Raw genomic sequence first — 13,071 nt, forward strand, 5'->3', positions numbered from 1 at the left:
GGAATGAGGTGCGTGACATTGTACAGGAGACAGGGATCAAGATGATTCCCATGGAAAAGAAGTGCAAGAAAGCAAAATGGCTGTCTGGGGAAGACTTACAAATAGCTGTGAAAAGAAGAGAAGTGAAAAGCAAAGGAGAAAAGGAAAGATATAAGCATCTGAATGCAGAGTTCCAAAGAATAGCAGGAAGAGATAAAAAAAGTCTTCTTTAGCAATCAATGCAAAGAAATAGAGGAAAAGAACAGAATGGGAAAGACTAGAGATCTCTTCAAGAAAATTAGAGATGCCAAGGGAAAATTTCATGCAAAGATGGGCTCGATAAAGGACAGAAATGGTATGGACCTAACAGAAGCAGAAAGTATTAAGAAGTGGCAAGAATACACAGAAGAACTGTACAAAAAAGATCTTCATGACCCAGATAATCACAAAGATGTGATCACTCATCTAGAGCCAGACATTCTGGAATGTGAAGTCAAGTGGACCTTAGAAAGCATCACTACCAACAAAACTAGTGGAGGTGGTGGCATTCCGTTGAGCTCTTTCAAATCCTGAAAGATGATGCTATGAAAGTGCTGAACTCAATATGCCAGCAAATGTGGAAAACTCAGCAGTGGCCACAGGACTGGAAAAGGTCAGTTTTCATTCCAATCCGAAAAAAAGGCAATGCCAAGGAATGCTCAAACTACCACACAATTGCACTCATCTCACATGCTAGTAAAGTAATGCTCAAAATTCTCCAAGCAAGGCTTCAGCAATGCGTAAACCATGAACTTCCTGATGTTCAAGATGGTTTTAGAAAAGGCAGAGGAACCAGAGATCAAATTGCCAACATCCGCTGGATCACGGAAAAAGCAAGAGAGTTCCAGAAAAACATCTATTTCTGCTTTATTGACTATGCCAAAGCCTTTGACTGTGTGGATCACAATAAACTGTGGAAAATTCTGAAAGAGATGGGAATACCAGACCACCTGTCCTGCCTCTTGAGAAATCGGTATGCAGGTCAGGAAGCAACAGTTAGAACTGGACATGGAACAACAGACTGGTTCCAAATAGGAAAAGGAGTTCGTCAAGGCTGTATATTGTCCCCCTGCTTATGTAACTTCTATGCAGAGTACATCATGAGAAATGCTGGACTGGAAGAAACACAAGCTGGAATCAAGATTGCTGGGAGAAATATCAATAACCTCAGATATGCAGATGCCACCACCCTTATGGCAGAAAGTGAAGAGGAACTAAAAAGCCTCTTGATGAAAGTGAAAGAGCAGAGCTAAAAAGTTGGCTTATAGCTCAACATTCAGAAAATGAAGATCATGGAATCTGGTCCCATCACTTCATGGGAAATAGACGGGGAAATAGTGGAAACAGTGTCAGACTTTATATTTTTGGGCTCCAAAATCACTGCAGATGGTGACTACAGCCATGAAATTAAAAGACGCTTACTCCTGGGAAGAAAACTTATGACCAACCTAGATAGTATATTCAAAAGCAGAGACATTACTTTGCCGACTAAGGTCCATCTAGTCAAGGCTATGGTGTTTCCAGTGGTCATGTATGGATGTGAGAGTTGGACTGTGAAGAAGGCTGAGTGCCGAAGAATTGATGCTTTTGAACTGTGGTGTTGGAGAAGACTCTTGAGAGTCCCTTGGACTGCAAGGAGATCCAACCAGTCCATTCTGAAGGAGATCAGCCCTGGGATTTCTTTGGAAGGAATGATGCTAAAGCTGAAACTCCAGCACTTTGGCCACCTCATGTGAAGAGTTGACTCTGATGCTGGGAGGGATTGGGGGCAGGAGGAGAAGGGGCGACAGAAGATGAGATGGCTGAATGGTATCACTGACTCGATGGACGTGAGTCTGTGTGAACTCCGGGAGTTGGTGTTGGACAGGGAGGCATGGCGTGCTGAAATTCATGGGATCGCAAAGAGTCAGACGTGACTGAGCGACTGAACTGAACTGAACTGAAGGACCTTTTTGGGTTTCCTGAGTGGTGCTAGTGGTAAATAACCCACCTACTAATGCAGGTAGACAAAGAGACATGGGTTAAATTCCTGGGTCAGGAGGTCCCCTGGAGGTCGGCTTGGCAACCCACTCCAGTATTTTTGCCTGGAGAATCCCATGGAGAAAGGAGTCTGGTGGAATACAGTTCATAGGTCACAAAGAAGCGGACATGACTGAAGTGACTTAGCACACACACACAAGGACTTTTTCATAGAAATCTAATTTCATATTATCTTGATATGAGATATAATGTAGGAGAAAATTTATTTTCAGCAATAATTGACATGACTTAATTTGTTTATTTTAATAAGCACTGAAATTATGATTTGGGGGCTGAAATTCCATAATAACAGTGGTATAACCCTGTTAATATGAACAGACAATAGACTAGGGTACAATGGTTAACAAATGAAAATTGTGGCCTTCAGGGCCACTATTCATTTTAAATTTATATTTTACACTTAGTTTCAACATATCTTTACTTTCTTGAGATCAGTGAAATTCTTTTGATTAAGTCTGTAAAAGCTTCTTTCACTTGTTTGTTCCTCAGGCTATAAATAAATGGGTTTAACATGGGGGCAACTGAAGTCGTGAGCACTAACACACACTTATTAATTGCCATTTCATCTTTTGCTGAGGGTTTGACATAGATGAAAATACAACTGCCATAGGTGATAGAAACCACAATCAAGTGAGAAGAGCAGGTAGAAAAGGCCTTCAGTTTTTGCTGGGAGGAAGGGAACTTTAGGATGGCATTGATGAGATATACGTAGGACATAACAACACACAGAAATGTCACGATGTTAATCAACACAGCAAGGGTAACAACCATCTGTTCTATGAACCATGTGTCTGAACAAGAGATCTTCAGCATAGCAGAAGCATCACAGAGAAAATGATCAATGACATTAGAATCACAGAATTCCAGGTTTAAGCCCAGGCAGAGTGGTGGAAATATGACCAGCCAACCTGCTATCCAACAACAGATAACAAGCCAAATACAGACTCTACTGTTCATGATGGTTGAATAATGTAAAGGTTTGCAGATGGCCACATAGCGGTCATAAGACATGATGGCCAGGAGAAAAAATTCTGTTCCTCCAAAAAGGAAGATAAAAAATAGTTGACTAACACAAGCATTGTAGGAAATAGTCTTGTCCCCTGTTGATAAGCTGTATAAGAATCGGGGAATGCACACCGTGGTGAATAGAGTTTCTAAAAAGGAGAAGTGTTTGAGGAAAAAGTACATGGCAGTTTTAAGGTGAGAATCTATTAAAGTGAGTATAATGATGGTCAGGTTCCCAGTGACACTCAGTAAATAGGAGACAACCAGAAATGTAAAAATCAGAACCTGCATTGGAGGGTCATCTGTCAGCCCCAGGAGTATGAATATAGATAATGATGTATGGTTTCTCATCATTGACTTGTACTTCTCAAACTCCTCACAAAGTCAAGTGACACTGAACTGAAAAACTTGTATGAAATTATGAGGCTATGGCCATTGGGTAAAAAAAATCCAATCAGTGCAGTGAATAGTCATTTTCTGCTTTAACTTGTTATTGACCAGTCAAAACTGTGGTGTTCTCAGCTCTTTCGATGTACATATAGAAATCCTCAAGATCATATTTTTCTGAAATGTTTACTACAGTCCATACTTTTATACTTCATTTATGCACTCAGATCTCTATTTTTCAGTTAATCTAAATTCTGTCCTATATTCTCTGAAATATATTTGTCTATAGAATTAGAAAGCATTGTCTATGTAATACAATTTTGTGAGTATTATAATGTTCTTTTGTCCTAATAATTCTTCATTATTCCCAAGTTTGAATGAACTCACAAGCTGTTTGAGGTGTTGCTTCCTGTTAAATGCAAATAAATGACTGAGTTTGACATTTATACAGAGCATATCGGCCACACATGCAGTATTTCAATGTTTGCTGATACTGCAATGACTAAAACATTATCTCATTTTATTTTGTTTTGGTGTGAGAATCGTCATCCAAATAACATCATTACTTACCAGTTTTTCTATTTATCTTAAAGCTTCTAATCAGTACCCAGCTTTTCTTCAATTTTCACTGTGATAAAACAGTGTTCGATTAGAACTACAAAATCAACCACGTGCAGTATTGGGCAAAGAAATTAGTATAAGCAGAAAATAAAGAAGACCCGAAGAGTTTAACATCAATTGTTTGCACTTCCAAGGTCACAAAAGACAAGGGGATACAGTATGTGACACAGGTTAGAGGAGACCAAGGACACATGACCTTTTCTTAACAAATAGTAACTTGAATTGCGTCCTGCAACATAAAAATGTCAGTGCAAAAACTAGGAAAATCCAAATAAAATCTGTAGTTAATTTTAATTTATTTTATTGTTATCATTGTTTCTTTTCCAGCCATTCTTTTGCTCCTCTGTGGGAGGAGGGCTTCCCTCATAGCTCAATTGGTAAAGAATCTGCCTGCAATGCAAGAAACTCGGGTTAGTTTCCGGGTGGGGAAGATCCCCTGGAGAAGGAAACGGTAACCCACTCCAGTATTGTTGCCTGGAGAATCGCATGGACAGAGGAGCCTGGCAGGCTACAGTCCATGGGGTTGCAAGAGTCGGACACAACTTAGCGACTAAAGAGAAAGAAAGAGACAGACCCTCAAGCCAGAGCCACAACTGCACTCCTCCCAGCGTCACTGGGGATTGGCGATGAGGTTGGCTGCACTGCGCGTGCTCAGTCTGTTGTGCCAGAATAGCGAGTCAAGAGCCCGTGTGCGACTCGGTAGGCAGGGGGAGCCAAGAGAGCGCGAGGGACCTGCTGTGGCGGTGGTGACACCGTGTATCCCTGTCCCCTGACCTGGCCACGACCTGGATCCGTCCTGTCCTTAAATCTCTATTTTAATTATTATTATTATTTGTATACAGTGTTAATTCCTTAGTGTTAATAATTCCATTGTGATTATTAGGAATTTACATTTTTGGGAGAGCTGGTTGAAGGTTCTTTGGGTACAGTTCACTACTTTTTCTACACTTGTATGAGTACAAAATTATATTATAATTAAAAGTTTACCAAATTTTAGAAATAGAAAACCAAAACGGTAAACAGCAGTTGCTGAGCACTTAACATTTGGCAGTATACTGGTCATATGGTCACATGAATTATTTGTATGGTATACATGTCTTCTCCTCCAGTCCCTTCTGCTTCTTCAGCTGTATTTTTGTGGTGATATCCGTTGATAAAATATCTATGAGTATATAGGATATCATTTTACATTTAGGGTTTAATGTTAATCAGCAATACCTCAATTGTGTGGATTCTGTGTATACTTAAAAGCCAGAATTATAGCTTCAGCTAATAGTTCATGCAGTTTTTGACCCACTGAAAATACACTCGTGTGATGAAGATGTCTATATTTAGAATGGAATGTTACCTGTGGAACAGCTCTTCAGAGTGCTTCCACCAGAGTGGGGCATTCACTTTCCACAAACAGAAACAATGTCTCCGCCAGTTTGAGAGGAGTCTTGTTTCCTGATACAACTCTGTTCATTACTAGCTTCCCACTCCTGTTTTTCCCTTCACTAGCCTGATACTGATACTTGGAGGTTTATCAAGTTTCAGCTTAGTGTCAGTTGCTATGAACACTTTCTTGAAACTTCATCTTGTAAGTTCTTGGCTTCTATTTTTTGTCCCTCCAGCCCACTATGCTTATCTCTTTCTTACCAGTAAATATGTGAATGTAATGTTTGAGACTTGAGATACCACAGCAGCTAGCCCTATTCAGAGTTTATAAAGAGCTCAATAAATGTGTTTGTTGTAAAATTCATGAATTATATATGTACTCTGCTGCTGCTGCTGCTAAGTCGCTTCAGTCGTGTCCAACTCTGTGCGACCCCATAGACGGCAGCGCACCAGGCTCCCCCGTCCCTGGGATTCTCCAGGCAAGAACACTGGAGTGGGTTGCCATTTCCTTCTCCAATGCATGAAAGTGAAAAGTGAAAGTGAAGTCACTCAGTCGTGTCCGACTGTTAGCAACCCCATGGACTACAGCCCACCAGGCTCCTCCGTTCATGGGATTTTCCAGGCAAGGATACTGGAGTGGGGTGCCATTGCCTTCTCCGATATATGTACTCTACTGACTCTGAAAAGGTCAGTTTTCTTATGGGGTGAAATTTTCATTCCCATTTAAGGTACATTCTTTAGTGAAAGTATGTAACCGTGCATGGGGGTCAATTAGATTCCTTTGTGTTTAACACTTTTTGAGGTATAAATGATATAAAAATGCCCACTCTTAATATACATGCCATATATAATCTCTCTTGTCTATTTTCCTTCACTTTAAAAATGAGAGCTTTTAAATATTAAAATCATTCTTTGCTTCCTGGCAATACAAAAAAATGCTACCTGTCATATTTAGTCCTAGACCGAAAAAAAAAAAAAGTCATAACAATTCTTTTGCTCTGACCCAATGTATTATATAGTTGGTCTTCTCTCTCATTACTTACATAGCAGCTAAGTCAAATATTCCTTATCCTTCAGTTATTGTCAGGATACTTTGTCACTTTCTTCCATTGCTGAATCAAAAGGCATTTACCTTAAGAGGCTTCACTTAAATGGATATTTAGAGTTTCACTTGGTTACTATAAAATATTCCATTCCTAATCTTTATGAAAGGCAGATATCAGCTCCCACTTGGTACCTAGTCCCACTGTTTAGCCTAAAGTGCATATAGAAAAACAGAATAAGGGAAGTACAGGGAATGTTTTGCCTAAAAGTTAGCCTCCCCACCTTAATACCAGGTTAAAGATCACACAGGGACAGCACAGAGTTTCCAGTGGTGGGACAGGAATGAATTGTCTCTGTAGCCCAGGCACCTCCCTTCAGTCTTGTCAGAATGACTCCAGGTATCTGACTCTCCCAAGCACCTCAGGAAGCCTGTGTGTCCTGAGGAAAGAGACTAATCTTTTTGTCCAAAAATGCCACTTTTTTTCTTCAGTCATTCATTCATGTCATATTAACAACACTCATGATATAGATAAAGATGTTAAAATTGAGTTTTCATTAAAATGTGAAAGACTTTTAGAGAAAGGGGTCATTGAGTTATAAAGCATAAGTAAATAAGTTACTCAATAGAGATATAGGTCACCTATTTTATACACAATTTTTATTTCAAATGAGGATGAAGTTATGGCAGAGAACACATGGGAGTGTCCCTTTAATATTCATTTAGATGACATTTATCATATTGATACATGAAGGCAGCTAATCAATGACTGTCCTGTACTTGCCTCTCATACTGTGAAGCCACACTTCATAAGTGGTTGTTGAAACCTTTCGTATAATTTTAAAGTAACAAATCATATCAGTTATGTTGGTATACATACATTGCTCAGAAGAAAGCATCATTCTAGAGTTCAGAAAATGGACAGAAAAAAAATACTTCTCTGATAGTTGTAACCTCAGATGTTTGCTGAACCTCAAAGTTGCAAAGAGTGAAAAAAGTCCTCCAGGAAGGTCTTATAATGGAGAGAGGAAGGTGAACTCTGACCATTCTTAGGAGCACATACTCAAACCCATAGCTCCGCAGTTGGAGAGTTTCACTAAGTCATCCTCCACCCACACATGATGAAGATTTTCTCAAGAGAGAGCCTGTCTCCCCCTGAGCCCATGGAGTCTTTACCCTGGAACTACAGAGCTAACAGTTGTTTAAATGGTTAGAAAAGAATCTTTCTGTTGTTGGGAAAATAGATATTCTATTGTTTCTGGCAGAAGGACATATTTCTAAACAGAGAATTTCCCTTAAAAAATATTGAGCAAATTTTAAATTATGTGAAACAAACAAATATGTCCTTGGTGGATTTATTTTATCACTATCAATGAATCTCTGGTGTAGTAGACTCTGGGGATAGAGCGGGAATTACAGATCTGGGGAAAATGTCCTCAGAGAGGCAGGTGTAAGTAACATTAGCACCAGAAGCAGTGCAGGTATGCAATAATAAGTATCAGATTACAAGACAAAAGGCAACCATCTGTTATTTTATTTCAACAGTATGTTACGCATTTGTAATATGATACAGACAATTTTTCCAATTTATTAATCCTATAAAGCTGTAATTAATGTTTAGTGTCAGTATAAATATTCAGATAATAATAGAGAAAAATATTTCATCAAAAGAAAAAGCAAAGTGATAACTTACACTGATCGTTTTCAGAAATACCTCCCAGATATTTATATCTCTTTTGTTTTTATATCACATAGGGCTTTTTGAAAATTGAAGTAGAGTTGATTTACAATGTTGTGTTTATTTCTGATTTATAGCAAAGTATTTCAGTTATACATACACATATATTATTTTTTATATTCTTTCCACTGTGGTTTTTCAAGGGGATCGAATATAGTTTCTTCTGCATAGTATTATTTATACATTCTATTTATACTTGTTTGCTCCTCCTAACCCCAAATATCCACTCCATTCCTCTCAATGCCCTTCATAGCAACCACAAGTCTGTTCTCTATGTCTGTGAGTCTGTTTCTGATGTATAGGTTCTGTTCAGTTCAATCGCTCAGTCGGGTCTGTGAGCCCATGAATTGCAGCACGCCAGGCCTCCCTGTCCATCACCATCTCCCAGAGTTCACTCAAACTCGTGTCCATCTAGTTGGTGATGCCATCCAACCATCTCATCGTCTGTCATCCACTTTTCCTCCTGTCCTCGATCCCTCCCAGCTTCAGAGTCTTTTCCAATGAGTCAACTCTTTGCATGAGGTGGCCAAAGTACTGGAGTTTCAGCTTTAGCATCATTCCTTCCAAAGAACACCGAGGACTGATCTCCTTTAGAATGGACTGGGTGGATCTCCTTGCAGTGCAAGGGACTCTCAAGAGTCTTTTTTTTAAATTTTTTAATTTTTACTTTATTTTACTTTACAATACTGTATTGGTTTTGCCATACATTGACATGAATCCACCACGGGTGTACATGCATTCCCAAACATGAACCCCCTTCCCACCTCCCTCCCCATAACATCTCTCTGGGTCATCCCCGTGCACCAGCCCCAAGCATGCTGTATCCTGCATCAGACATAGACTGGTGATTCGATTCTTACATGATAGTATATATGTTTCAATGCCATTCAACACCACGGTTCAAAAGCATCAATTCTTCGGTGCTTAGGTTTCTTCACAGTCCAACTCTCACATCCATACATGACCACTGGAAAAACCATAGCCTTGACTAGATGGACCTTTGTTGGCAAGGTAATGTCTCTGCTTTTGAATATGCTATCTAGGTTGGTCATAACTTTTCTTCCAAGGAGTAAGCGTCTTTTAATTTCATGGCTGCAATCACCATCTGCAGTGATTTTGGAGCTCCACCCCCCACCTCCCCCAAAAAAGTCTGACACTGTTTCCACTGTTTCCCCGTCTATTTCCCATGAAGTGATGGGACCAGATGCCATGATCTTTGTTTTCTGAATGTTGAGCTTTAAGCCAACTTTTTCACTCTCCTCTTTCACTTTCATCAAGAGGCTTTTTAGTTCCTCTTCACTTTCTGCCATAACGGTGGTGGCATCTGCATATCTGAGGTTATTGATATTTCTCCCGGCAATCTTGATTCCAGCTTGTGTTTCTTCCAGTCCAGCGTTTCTCATGATGTACTCTGCATATAAGTTAAATAAGCAGGGGGACAATATACAGCCTTGACATACTCCTTTTCCTATTTGGAACCAGTCTGTTATCCCATGTCCAGTTCTAACTGTTGCTTCCTGGCCTGCATACAGATTTCTCAAGAGGCAGATCAAGTGGTCTGGTATTCCCATCTCTCTCAGAATTTTCCACAGTTTATTGTGATCCACACAGTCAAAGGCTTTGGCATAGTCAGTAAAGCAGAAATAGATGTTTTTCTGGAACTCTCTTGCTTTCTCCATGATCCAGCAGATGTTGGCAATTTGATCTCTGGTTCCTCTGCCTTTTCTAAAACCAGCTTGAACATCTGGAAGTTCACGGTTCACATATTGCTGAAGCATGGCTTGACTGTGTGGATCACGGCATCTGATCCCATCACTTCAGCTGAAGAATTGATGCTTTTGAAATTTTGAGAGTCCCTTGGACTGCAAGGAGATCCAACCAGTCCATTCTGAAGGAGATCAGCGCTGGGATTTCTTTGGAAGGAATGATGCTGAAGCTGAAACTCCAGTTCTTTGGTCACCTCATGTGAAGAGTTGACTCATTGGAAAAGACTGATGCTGGGAGGGATTGGGGGCAAGAGGCGAAGGGGACGACAGAGGATGAGATGGCTGGATGGTTGTATGGCATCACTGACTCAATGGATGTGAGTCTGAGTGAATTCCGGGAGTTGGTGATGGACAGGGAGGTCCGGTGTGCTGTAATTCTTGGGGTCGCAAAGAGTCGGACACGACTGAGCAACTGAACTGACTAATTGAGTTACTAGCATGTGAGATGAGTGCAATTTTGCAGTAGTTTGAGCATTCTTTGGTATTGCCTTTCTTTTCTTTGGGGTTGGATTGAAAACTGACCTTTTCCAGTCCTGCGGCCACTGCTGAGTTTTCTAAATTTGCTGGCATATTGAGTGCAGCACTTTCACAGAATCATCTTTCAGGATTTGAAATAGCTCAACTGGAATTCCATCACTTCCACTAACTTTGTCTGTCGTGATGCTTTCTAAGGCCCACTTGACTTCACATTCCAGGATGTCTGGCTCTAGGTGAGTGATCATACCATCATGATTATCTTGGTTGTGAAGATTTTTTTTGTATAGTTCTTCTGTGTATTCTTGCCACCTCCACCTCTTCTTAATGTCTTCTCCTTCTGTTAGGTCCATACCATTTCTGTCCTTTATCAAGCCTATCTTTGTATGAAATGTTCCCGTGGTATCTCTAATTTTCTTCAAGAGATCTCTAGTCTTTCCCATTCTGTTGTTTTCCTCCATTTCTTTGCATTGATCACTGAGGAAGACTTTCTTATCTCTTTTTGCTATTCTTTGGAACTCTGCATTCAGATGCTTCTATCTTTCCTTTTCTTTTTTGCTTTTCACTTCTCTTCTTTTCACAGCCATTTGTAAGGCCTCCTCAGACAGCCATTTTGCTTTTTTACATTTCTTTTCCATGGGTGGCACCCCAGGGCATGGCTTAGTTTAACTGAGTTAGACAAGGCTGTGGTCCTAGTGTGATTAGATTGGCTAGTTTTCTGTGATTATGGTTTCAGTGTGTCTGCCCTTTGATGCCCTCTTGCAACCCCTACAGTCTTACTTGGGTTTCTCTTACCTTGGACATGGGTTATCTCTACTCGGCTACTCCAGCAAAGCACAGCCGCTGCTCCTTACCTTGGACAAGGGGTATCTCCTCACCGCTGCCCCTCCTGACCTTGAACGTGGAGTAGCTCCTCTAGGACCTTCTGCTCCCATGCAGCCACCGCTCCTTGAACGTGGGGTAGCTCCTCCTGGCCACCGCCCCTGGCCTCTGGGGGGGGTGGGTAGCTCCTCTCGGCCGCGCTGTGTGCCGTTGCAGCCACCTGTGCTTGCAATAATCCTTTAGATAAGTATATTTGTGTCATATTTTAGATTCCCCATATAAGTGATATCATATGTGTTGACTTTCCTTTTCTGCTTTACTTACTCTGATAATCTCTAGTTGCATCCATGTTGCTGCAAATGAAATTATTCATTTTTATGGCTAACATTTCATTCTCTATATATATACCATATCTTCTTCATCCATTCATTTGTTGGTGGACATTTAGGTTGTATTTCATGGGTCTTTTTATATCTATAGTTATGATCTTATTTTATTTCATTAAAATTAATTAGTATTTTAGCATTTATGTTTACATATACTTTATATTCATAATTATATTTATTAATTTTTAGTTTGCTTTATTTTGTTGTTTTGTCACTAATTTGTGTCCGATTTTTTGTGACCACATAAACTGCAGCACATCAGGCTTTCATGTCCTTTGCTAACTTGCAGAGTTTGCTCAAACTCATGTCCATTGAGTCAATGATGCCATCCCCATCTTGTCCTCTGTTGCCTCCTTCACTTCTGGCCCTCAACCTTTCTCAGTATCAAGGTCTTTTCCAGTAAGTTGACTCTTCACTTCAGGTGGCCAAAGCATTGCAGTTTCCAGCTTCAGCATCAGTCCTTTAAACGAATATTCAAGGTTGATTTCCTTCAGGATTGATTGGTTTGATCTCCTCTCTGTCCAAGGGGCTCTCAAGAGTCTTCTCCAGCACCACACTTTGAAAGCATCAGTTCTTTGGTGTTTAGTTTTCATTATGGTCCAACTCTTACATCTATACATGACTACTGGAAAAACAATAGCTCTACCTGTATAGACCTTTGTTGGCAAGTAATGTCTCCACTTTTTAATATGCTGTCTAGGTTGGTCATCACATGTCCGAGATCAGAGGAGGCACCCGAGAGGAGCAACCTCACATCCAAGGAGCAGTGGCTGCATGGGCGCGGGGGGCCTAGAGGAGCTACTCCACATTCAAAGTCAGAAGGGGCGGCTATGAGGAGATACCCCTCGTTCAAAGTAAGGAGCAGTGGCTGAGCTTTGCTGGAGCAGCCGTGAAGAGATACCCCACATCCAAGGTAAGAGAAACCCAAGTAAGATGGTAGGTGTTGTGAGAGAGCATCAGAGGACAGACACACTGAAACTATAATCATAGAAAACTAGCCAATCTGATCACACAGACCACAGCTTTGTCTAACTCAATGAAACTAAGCCATGCAGTGCGGGGTCACCCAGGATGGGCGGGTCATGGTGGAGAGGTCTGACAGAATGTGGTCCACTGGAGAAGGAAATGGCAAACCACTTCAGTACTCTTGCCTTGAGAACCCCATGAACAGTATGAAAATGCAAAATGATAGGATACTGAAAGAGGAACTCCCCAGGTCAGTAGGTGCCCAATATGCTATTGGAGATCAGTGGAGAAATAACTCTAGAAAGAATGAAGGGATGAAGCCAAAGCAAAAACAATACCCAGTGGTGGATGTGACTGGTGATAGAAGCAAGGTCCAATGCTGTAAAGAGCAATATTGCATAGGAACCTGGAATGTCAGGTCCATGAAGC

General features: G+C 40.6%; 1 protein-coding gene across 1 annotated transcript; it reads right to left on the reverse strand.

Moving 5' to 3' along the window:
• Positions 1 to 2,475: 2,475 nt before the first annotated feature.
• LOC128047745 (olfactory receptor 6C2-like) lies at positions 2,476 to 3,417 on the reverse strand. Its single transcript, XM_052640104.1, has one exon. The coding sequence runs from the start codon at positions 3,415 to 3,417 to the stop codon at positions 2,476 to 2,478; it is 942 nt and encodes a 313-aa protein (XP_052496064.1).
• Between the last annotated feature and the right edge of the window lie 9,654 nt (positions 3,418 to 13,071).

This window comes from Budorcas taxicolor, chromosome 5 (genome assembly GCF_023091745.1).
Source record: "Budorcas taxicolor isolate Tak-1 chromosome 5, Takin1.1, whole genome shotgun sequence".
NCBI classification, from domain to species: Eukaryota; Metazoa; Chordata; class Mammalia; order Artiodactyla; family Bovidae; genus Budorcas; species Budorcas taxicolor.

Coding starts and splice junctions, on each gene's coding strand:
- LOC128047745 (XM_052640104.1), bottom strand. CDS start 3,417: ATGATGAGAAACCATACATCATTATCTATATTCATACTCCTGGGGCTG.